This window comes from Crocuta crocuta, unplaced genomic scaffold, assembly GCF_008692635.1.
Source record: "Crocuta crocuta isolate KB4526 unplaced genomic scaffold, BGI_CrCroc_1.0 scaffold8, whole genome shotgun sequence".
Classification (NCBI taxonomy): domain Eukaryota; kingdom Metazoa; phylum Chordata; class Mammalia; order Carnivora; family Hyaenidae; genus Crocuta; species Crocuta crocuta.
Window position 1 is genome coordinate 754,211 of NW_027532162.1, and position 9,864 is coordinate 764,074.

The following is a 9,864-nucleotide window of genomic DNA, read 5'->3' on the forward strand; positions in this document are numbered from 1 at the left end:
ATGAAACTTTCAGTCTTGTTTATTTCCTCGCAGATAGTAAACAGGGTTGTTTTCTTTTATTATTTTTTTTAAATATCATTTATTTCTGAGAGAGATAGAGACAGCACGAGCAGGGGAGGGTCAGAGAGAGAGGGAGACCCAGAATCCCAAGCAGGCTCCAGGCTCTGAGCTGTCAGCACAGAGCCCGATGCGGGGCTCAAACCCGGGAACCCTGAGATCACGACCTGAGCCGAGGTCGACGCTTAGCCGACTGAGCCACGCAGGCGCCACAACAGAGTTGTTTTCAAAGCCTGTGTCTTTGAAGTCCGGTTGTTTGTGGACTAAAATTGCCACGCACAGGGTAGCTGCATAAAAATACGCAGAGCAAAACAGTTAATAGAGAAATAGCAAGAAAATAGCAGGTGGGAGGGGACACCTTGTTGCTTCGGTTGGTTGAGCCTCGGACTCTCGGTTTCTACTCCGGTCGTCATCCCAGGGTTGGGAGATCAAGCCCCAAGTGCAGAGCCCGCTTAAGATTTCTCCGCCTCCCTGCGTCTGCCGCTCGCTACCCAGCGCATGTGCTTGCTCGCTCGCTCGCTCTCAAAAAGAAAACAAAAATGGGACGCCTGGGTGGCCCAGTAGGTTGGGCGTCTGACTTCGGATCCGGCCATGATTTCCGATGCTTGAGTTCAAGCCCTGCCCTGGGCTCTGCGCCGACAGCTCAGAGCCTGGAGCCCGCCGGCTCGGATTCCGCCTCTCCCTCTCTCACCTCCCCCACTCGCTCGCGCTCTTTCTCTTGCTCTCAACAAACAAACATACATTGGGAAAGAAAACCAGAGAGGAGACCACTTCCCAGCCTTAATACAGCAAATAAAGGTGGCCACCTTTTTCAGGTGGATTCTTCCAGGTTTCAGCACCGGAAGTCCCGCACCCGTTAGCCCCCGTGTCCGGACGAGCACACCCAGGCCCCCTCGGCCAGCCTCTTCCCCCCGCGCTCCGCCAGCTTGCCGCGCCGGCGCGACCGCTGGGGGCGCTGTGGGGCACAGGCCGGGCCCGGGAGGCGCTCTGGCCTCTGAGCGCCGCCGCTCCTGCCACTTTCCCGGCGGGCCCCGCGCGGCGCTTGCGCGCTCGGTGACCTTTCCGCGTCGTTAACCGTGCGGGTGCGGGCGGCCTGAACCAGGGGTCGGAAGCCGAGGTGAGTGCGGGGCGCGCGGCCTGGCCGGATGCGGGAAGTCCCGCTGTCTGCTTCGGCCTGGACGCCTCGGGCCGCAGCCCGCATCGCCGGACTGTTTTGACGAGGGCGCTCAGGCCGTGACAGGGCCGGCCATCTGCCCCGCGTCGCGCACCTGCTGCTGCTGGAGCCCCTGCCCAGCGCTTGGCGTCCTCTCACCTTGTACCTCGGAGTACAAGCGCTTGTTTCCTCGCGACGCACAGTTCTGCAGGGTCCCAGGTCGGCGGGGGGGACCACGAGGCTCACGACAGGGTCACAGGGGATGGCTGTAGTTGTAGGGAACTCGGCCCGTGAACTCCCATCTGGGCCTCAACGGGTAGACGTGCCGTGTCTCTGGTGGAAGGTCAGGGAGTAGAGAGTGAGCGCTGTGAAACGCGCACGGACAGTGGACTCCGGCGGGGTAAGTGGCGGCTCGCTGCAGTAAGTGTTTGGGACGTGGCACTTGTCCAGTGAAACACAGCCTTGGCCAGAAGGAAAGTCGGACAGGGGTGGGTAAGTATTTGTCACGCACTGTTGAGTCCGAGATGACTTTAGGTGAGGAGACAGAGCTGGGGCCCCTGAGCCCTGCGCAGAAAGTCGGGGCAACTCAAGTGTCTTCTGCCCCTTCTCCCCTTCTTTGCTCTCAGATGACTTGGCTGTTTTCTGTCTAGATCTTTCTCTGGCCTAAGCGAGGACAGGTCCTGCGGCGCTCTGTCGTAGCATCCCAGTAACTTCGTACATCAGCCGGGTGTTAGTAGCACTTCCTTCTGCTGCTGTTGTGACCGTGTACTGAGTTCTCTTTCCACGTCTGCAGCCCAGACCCCTGTGGGGCAGGTGGACATAACTATCTCACAGTGTTGCAGGATTCTCGCTCAGAGAGTCGTGACACCGAGACTTTTCTTTCCAGGAAGCAACTTTATTATGCCGGCACCGCTCAGTTGGGTTCGTACCCAAAAGAACTGAGCGGCCCACCTCATATGGCATAGGTTTTTTTATGCATTTTCTATTTCTTTGTCTCCCATATACGGTAATACACGTAAACATGTAGTCTGATTAAGTTGTTTTAGTTTACAGGAACATGGGGGATGTAGGCACCTGGACTTATATCTAGGTGACCTTGAAGTCTTCTCTTCTCTCTTCTTCAATTTTTTTCTTTCTCCTTAGGGAGGGGTTCCTACCACAACAGAAGGGGAACTTTCTGAAAGGACGACTTCAGGGACTTGCCCAGAATTGGGAGCAGAGCAGACGGAGCTGGGATTGGAACCCAGCCCGGTTGGAGGCTGGGAATACCTTCCTTCCCAGTCACTGCTGAGCTCCTGGTCCCCCTGAACTCATCCCGCCTGGGCCCGGGTCCCCTCTGGGTCTTCTCAGGCACCTCCTAGAGCAGGGCTGTTGGTTTCTTGGATCCTCACGCTGTGACGGCATCTCCGCCTGCAGGCAGACGTATTTGCCGGCCAGTTCCAGGAGGAGGGCGCAGCCACATCCTTGAGAGTCACGCTTGGGGCAGGGGGCAGGGCTGGCAGCCTTGACGACCGTGCCTCAGCCCGAGTGCCGCGGTCTTTGGAGCGGACTCTCCTGGTGACGAGGACTGGGAGCCTGGGGGTCGTAGATCCTGCCGTGTGATCCCTGGCCACTGCCTCTAAGTAGCCACCGTGTCGGAGTTAGGGAGGGTGCGGGAGGTACGCTCGCACACACCTGTGAGAGTTGGGTTTCCCTGACGTGCGGACAGTAAAAGCTGAGCTCCTCACCATGGCCCCAAACCACCCAGCTCCCCTCCGTCCCGCGGTCCAGCTGGGCCGTTTGATGTCACAGCTTTCAGTACAGGACACCAGGCTCCGTTAGCACTTGTCCTCACCACAGCCCGTGGTGGGTGGGCAGAGTTTTTATCCCCGCTTTACAGAGGGGGGAATCATGCAGGGTGGGGGTGTGGGCAGCTGCTGTGGCTCCCCTCTCCTCCCCACTCTGCAAGTCTGTCCCGACCTGGGGTCTTGGCACACACGCTGCTCTGCCAAGGACACCTTCCTCCCAGGCGTTCTGACCCCTAAGAAGCCAGTTTTTCAGCCCCCAGACAGGGCGTGCTGCCTAGTGCGTGCTCAGTAAGTAGCGATCACGCCAGAGAACACTGAATTTGAGAAGTGAAATTCTGTGTCGCCCCAGTAGTGACGTGAAGGAGCAATCGGTAAGGCTCTGGCCAGGGCGGGGGCCAGCAGGGTTACTAATTGAAGTTGCTGGAGTGTTTTCACCGAAAAAGCAAAGTACTTGGAACTAGTTACTCCTGACAGTGATTCTAACGACCGTAGTTTATAATACTCCACCTCAGATGTTACAGAGCTTAGGTGAGAACGCAGGCATCAAGCTTTAGAGTCTGTAATAAATTGTGTTATCAAAAGCCTTACTTTGAGACCTGCACATAAAAGCAAACTTTGTTAAGTTCAGTATTTGATGGATTTTCTCAATCAGATCCAGTGATTAGGTAAATGTCTTCATTCATTAAATAAGTCAGGTCATGACTGCAGCTCTTAGGAAGTAACCACGTCATCGTTCGCCGTCTGCTTTGCATTTAGCAGCAGATTCTGGAGCTGAGATACACATAAAACATCGTAACTATAATTATTAGCCCCATATTGTAGAATTGAAATTTGCTAAGAGAATAAAACTTGGGGCGCCTAGGTGGCTCAGTCGGTTAAGCGTCCAACTTCGGCTCAGGTCATGATCTCACGGTTTGTGGGTTCAAGCCCTACATCGGGCTTGGTGCTGACAGCTCAGAGCCTGGAACCTGTTTCGGATTCAGTATCTCCCTCTCTCTCCGACCCTCCCTGGCTCACTCTGTCTCTATCTCTGTCTCTGTCTCTCTCAGAACTAGATCATTTAAAAAAATAAGAGAATAAAACTTGAAGTTCTCACACACAAAGTGAAGTGACAGATGTGGTTGTTGACTGGGTGGGAGAAATCTTTTCACGATGCATATTAAGGGACTACCACAGCGTACACAGCAGATGTCTTACAGTAGCGGGGCACCTGTCCGGCTCTGTGTGTAGAGCATGGGGCTAGTATTTATCTTAGAGTTTTATAGGTCATTTATACCGCAATAAAGCTGAAATTTTTTAAAACGGGGGGTCCTGGGAGCCAGTCAGCATGTGCCCAAGCTGGGTGCGGGTCTCATGAGGACCCGTGTTCTTTTTCGGCTCTGAAAGCCAGTAGTTCTTAAGGTGATGATGCAGACATACTAGTTTTTCTACTTAAAGACTGTAAAAAGGTGGTGTATAATTTGGGGCACAGCGTTCGTGGAGACTAGCTGTCAGAGAGGGAGCATTGGGCGGTGCAGGACGGCACAGGCCTGGGACTCCAGAACGAGGGGTGGCAGAGCACCGGGGTGGCCAAGGCAGGCANTTGTAGGAAACAGGGTCAAATTTAGGAATATGTAGGAACCCCTTAGCCAGTTAGCTTTATTGCAGTGATGGTCATGGTAATACTTATCTCTGTGTTCCTTTTCAGATGCTTCAAAGCCTTGTTAAAAACATTTGGGTCCCCATGAGGCCCTACTATACCCAAGTTTACCAGGAGATTTGGGTAGGAATGGGGCTGATGAGCCTCATCATTTACAAAATCAGGGCTGCCGGTAAGTTTCTGTGTATTCACTCGTTAGCAGTCAGGATGAAAATTGTTTTCAAAAGGAATCACAGTTCACATTGTGAAGGAGCTCTAGTTCATACCCAGAAGTGAGCATCAGAGCCCTCTGTTAAAACGTGAGGGGCAGGGGCGCCTGGGGGCTCAGTCAGGTAAATGTCTGACTGTGGCTCAGGTCATGGTCTCACAGCCCATGAACTTGAGCCCCAAATTGGCCTCTCAGCTGTCAGCACAGCAGAGCCTACTCAGGACATTCTCGTTCTACCTCTCCCCTCCTCCCCCCACCCCCTCCCCCACATGCAGCACACTCCCTCTCTCTATTCAAAACAAACTTAAAAAACATGAGGAGTACATGTCAGCTGTAAGTGACATTTGGGGACACCTGGGAAAATCTGAATGAAGCCTTGATGACAGGCAATTGTGAGTTTGCTTAGGTGTCACAGTGGGGCTTCAGACACCCAGGGGACCTGGGCTGCAGTAGTCACGGACACCATGGCGTGGCCTTGAGACGGAGTGACCTCTTGGTCCTCAGTGGGACAGACGAGCTGCACTCACGTATTAATAAGCACCTGGTTTAAACTACAGCCGGGGGCGGGGGGGGCCCAGAGCCCTGCAGATGCCGGAGGGCTGGGTAACGTCCGCAGAGCATCTTCTGTGGAAATCCCACCACTTCTCAGCTGTGAGACCCCTGTGTTCTGCACACCTTCTGGAACAGCTTCATTGAAGCGACTCTCCAACCAGATACTGATTTCAACAATAGATTGGCTGAGAACGTGTTTAGGAAACACTGATACGACCAGTTTTTCTTTCTTTTTATTTCAGATAAAAGAAGTAAAGCTTTGAAAGGTAAGATTTTTGCTGCTTACAATGGATGGGGATGAAAACGCCAGGGTCCCTCTTCAGGACAAGGCGTGTCGCTGTCCTGTGGTGTGTGCTTGTCCGTACACAAGCTCACCGGTTCGGGGGGACACGTCAAGACATGACGTTTGCTGTGCCTGCTGGGAGAGAACTCTGAAGTTCTTCTTATGGTCTGAGCGTTAAAAGCCGTTGCTCACCCCTAGGGCCAAGTAAAACTTCCGGGAGTCACAGACGAACAGGGAACGCAGGGGGACCACTACCGCCAGCAGGGGAGGGCAGGCACGGAGCAGAGGTGCGGGCTCGCCGCCCTGGCCCGTGTTCTGGGAGAAAGCACCACCTCGGCTTATGCCCAAGTGCTGGACATTGCACTCGATTTCCCAAATGACAGTGAAATGAGTCACGCGAGTCCTCACAAACCCAGGGCTGGCTCGTGACCCCTGGGGGGCCACTTCCTGCCCCTCCATGTCTGCGCTGCTGGTTCCCGCCGTGGGCACAGCCTGACTACACGATCCCCTAAACGTGTCAGTCATTCCATGTAGAAATGGCCCTGCAGACTTGCCCGTAGCGTTGAAGCTGCTGTTACAGCCTCGTCCGTAGGTACAGCCTAAACCGCCTTGCTTGTTCCTTTCTCCTCGCTCACAGTCATGTTGTGCTTCTCTTTTAAAAGCTTCCAGTCCTGCCCCTGCTCATGGGCACCACTAACCAGCTTTACCTGGAGCACGTGAGCCCGCGCCCGGCTGTAAATCCCGCGGCTGTCCGGTGCGGGCTGGAGCGCCGCCGTCTGCTGGCAGGCGTGTTGTTTCCTTCATGGCGTGAATAAATGGAGCTGTGAGGTGCGCCTGTGCCCGCGTCCCTGTGTCCGCCTCCCCACCGCAGGAGTCGGGGGTTAGGTCGAGGCCCTCACCCCTCTGATGTCCAGTAAATAGTCGTGAAACAGACGATTCTGCCACTTCACTCTCAGGACCTCGCTGAGCCTGTGTTTTCCCCTTTGGAGGCCGGAGACGGCTCGTCCCTTCTGACAGGGCTGCGGAGATTCGGGGGGGTTAATCACTGTAAAATGCCAGCGCCTGGGGGCTTGGTCGTTGGGCATCCGACTTCAGCTCAGGTCGTGATCTCGTGGTTCGTGAGTGGAGCCCGCCTCTCTCCCCGCCCCCACCTTGTCCACTTGGGCGTGCTCACTCACTCACTCTCTCAAAAAGACCTGTAAAATACTATAGAATTAAGGTATGAGATCATGTCGTGGGTGAAATTTATAAGCTCTAAGAGATTTTATCAGGAAGTGTCTGGTAAGGCAAAGTACGTAACATTTAAAATCTGAGGGGCTCCTGGGGGGCTCAGTCCGTTAAGCATCTGACATGATTTCAGCTCAGGTCAAGATCCAGGATCCCAGGATCAAACCAAGTCCCATGTCAGATTCCACCTGACTGACTGATAATTCCTTCTAGTTTGGCTGATATCAAATAAACACTGAACCGTATTTGTCTCCATTTAAGGCACTCACCAAACTGCTAGAATTGCCTTTTTTCTTAGGCCACAGGCTGGGGAGATGGGCAGAGGGAGAGTCCCACGCAGGCTCCACGCTCCGTGCAGAGCCCGATGCGGGGCACAATCTCATGACCCTGGGATCGTGACCTGAGCCAAAATCAAGAGTCAGGGATACCTGGGTGGCTCAGTCGGTTAAACGTCCGACTTCAGCTCAGGTCATGATCTCATGGTTCATGGGTTTGGGCCCCATGTCGGGCTCTGCTGGCAGCCAGCTCAGAGCCCTGGAGCTGCTTCAGATTCTGTTTCCCTCTTCTCTCTGACCCTCCCCTGCTTGCGCGTGCTCTCTCAGAAATAAGACATTAAAAAAATTATTTTTTTTAGAAAAAAAAAAGAGTCAGATGCTCCACTGACTGAGCCACCTGGGCACCCCTAGAATGACACTTTATATAAAAGAATCCCAAAGCAGTAGGGGTAGAAGGAAGTCTAACGTGAAATGTGGCACTCTGCAGTTTCGCGGGGGGCTGGCTGTGGAATGTGGATGACGGCCCAGGCCCGGGCTCTAGCGGTCTTCCCTCATAAGGGCGGAGGCCGTCCTGGGTTTCACGTGCGTCTCCAGCACATAGTGTCAGGTCTGACCACGTGCCTGACAAGTGACCGCCACTTCCTGCAGGGTTTCTGAGCTAGGTTCCTCCTGCTGTATAGATGGAGATAGAACGGCTGCTCAGCCTCGCTGCCGCCTCACGGCCGTTGGCTTAACACTGAGGCTGCCTGTGGCCCCGGGGGTGTCGGCGCTGGGGCCAGGGGCAGCGGGGCACCTGGGGGAGACCTCTGGGCCTGATCCCGTGGGTCTAGGAGGGAGCCCGAGAACTTGACTCCCTCCTCATTTGCAAAGGCACCGACGCGGAGAGCACCCGCCGGCGCCCTCTCCCGCCAGCGCTCACCACACCCACCGGGGCACCCAGACGCCGGCCCTGTGCTGCACGTCTTCGCTCACTCGCTCGCTCGCTCGCTCGTGCAGTCAGAAGGACGAAACCAGGCAGAGCTCCAGGCAGCCAGAGGGCACCTAGCCGGGGCCGCGGCTGAGACTCGGAGTCTGCTTGTCCAGGGAGGGAGGGGCGGGGGATCCAGGGAACCGGCCCCCAAAGCTGACGGGGGCTGCGGCGCCGGCCCCAGGGGCACACCCCCTTTACCACCTGTAGGTCCCTTTAGTTCTCATTTGGGCGCACAGGTGTTTGCCAAAGATGCTTCTGAGCCACCAGGAACCCACTGCCCAGCTCCTGCGCCTGCAGAGGGGGTTTGGGGGCATGGGGTGTCCTCTACGAAGGGCCTTGCTTCTGTGAGGACACTGAGTGGCTCCTCCGGAAGAACGGTGTGGGCGGGCCAGATGTGCGCGGTGTGCTCAGGGACACACGGAGGCAGGTGGGAGGAGGTCAGGAGCAAATCCCCCCTCCCGCCCCCACCCCAGACGCTGCCAGGGGCCAGCCGTGCCTTCAGAAGCGGAGCAGAGCCATCGTCGGGCCAGGCCAAGTGGTTACGTAGTGGAGAGAGGTGGCTTTTGTTGCCCGCCCAGAACCCACTTAGAGTTTGGAAGTCCCTCCCGGCTTTGGGAACAAGCTGGTGTCCCAAGGCGGCCGGCAGGTGGAGCCAGAGCGTGCCACCAGCACGTGGTCCCACAGCTCCCCTTGGGTGACCCCCGGCCCCGTGCTGGGCACCGGAGCCCGAGGAGGGCAGTGCCAGATGCGAGGCGGCTGCCGACAGCGGGGCCGCGACCTCGCCGTGGGAGGGAGCAGCCGGTTTCCACAGGAAACAAGGAGGCCTTTTGTCCTAAACCACACATTCATTCACCCCGTCCCCGCTCAGTGCGGCGCTGCTCACGGTGACCGCCCAGTACCCTCGGGCAGATGGAAGAGAGCACAGGTCTGGGCATCTGAAGGTGGGACTTCAAACGACGGGCTTTCACGCAGCCTCACGGGAGCCTCTGGGAGGAAGCGTGTCTCTTGCTTGTCGCCATCCCAGGGGTACGTGAGCCCTGGCAGGACACCATGGAGGATGTGGTCCCTGCCACCCTCCACGGGGTCTCATGTCTAGAGCGAGCCAGCGGGTCCCGAGTCCCCAAGTGCCAGCCCCCGGTCCATCTGCTCGGCTCTGACTTCACTGTTCCCCCGTCTCCCAGACGAAGCGTAGGTCCTGGCGGTCGGCCTGCACTAGAGGGTAGCCAGCTGGTTACCGAACAGGCTGTGACAGGTAGAGCCCGGCTTCTGGGCGGGACCGTCTGCTCCAGAATCAGGATGTAGAGACGACGAGCTCACAGTCCTCTTCCTCCCGGCCTTTAGGGCCTAGGGAACAGACCTGGAACCGAGCAAGCGCGACACTCCGCAGCCTGCGCAGCGCGCTTCTGTGTTGGAGGTGCAGCCGTTTATCAGGCCCGGGCGTCAGCGGCCGGCACCTGCCCCCCAGCCAGCCCTGGCTTAGATCCTTATCCACACGACCCTCAAAGGCATCCCCAGTACTTTTAGGGAAATTCGACTGTGGGCTAGGTGCTGAGTGGAACCAAAGAGCCCATCTCATCGGGGCACTGTGTTCCAGTACCGGTGTGGTATTGAAGGTGTCCTTGTGCAGGTGAAAACACGTAGCAGGGGCGAAGTGACTGCTAGGACTTAGCGTCACGTACGTCAGCGACACTCCCCAGCCTGAGTGGACTGGGG

General features: G+C 56.5%; 1 protein-coding gene across 2 annotated transcripts; it reads left to right on the top strand.

Annotated features, from left to right (window-relative positions):
* The first annotated feature begins 1,065 nt into the window (after positions 1-1,065).
* ATP5MJ (ATP synthase membrane subunit j) lies at positions 1,066-6,510 on the top strand. Of its 2 annotated transcripts, none has more exons than XM_077776467.1 (4): positions 1,066-1,174; positions 4,685-4,808; positions 5,639-5,662; positions 6,342-6,510. In XM_077776467.1, the coding sequence occupies exons 2-4, from the start codon at positions 4,685-4,687 to the stop codon at positions 6,374-6,376; spliced, it is 183 nt and encodes a 60-aa protein (XP_077632593.1). In that variant the 5' UTR covers positions 1,066-1,174; the 3' UTR covers positions 6,377-6,510. The 2 variants fall into 2 exon arrangements, with proteins under 2 accessions (XP_077632593.1, XP_077632594.1); XM_077776468.1 differs by lacking the exon at positions 1,066-1,174 and adding an exon at positions 1,209-1,429.
* Positions 6,511-9,864: the final 3,354 nt, after the last annotated feature.

Coding starts and splice junctions, on each gene's coding strand:
- ATP5MJ (XM_077776467.1), top strand. CDS start 4,685: ATGCTTCAAAGCCTTGTTAAAAACATTTGGGTCCCCATGAGGCCCTAC. Junction 4,809..5,638: donor TTACAAAATCAGGGCTGCCG/GTAAGTTTCTGT, acceptor TTTTTATTTCAG/ATAAAAGAAGTAAAGCTTTG. Junction 5,663..6,341: donor AAGAAGTAAAGCTTTGAAAG/GTAAGATTTTTG, acceptor CTCTTTTAAAAG/CTTCCAGTCCTGCCCCTGCT.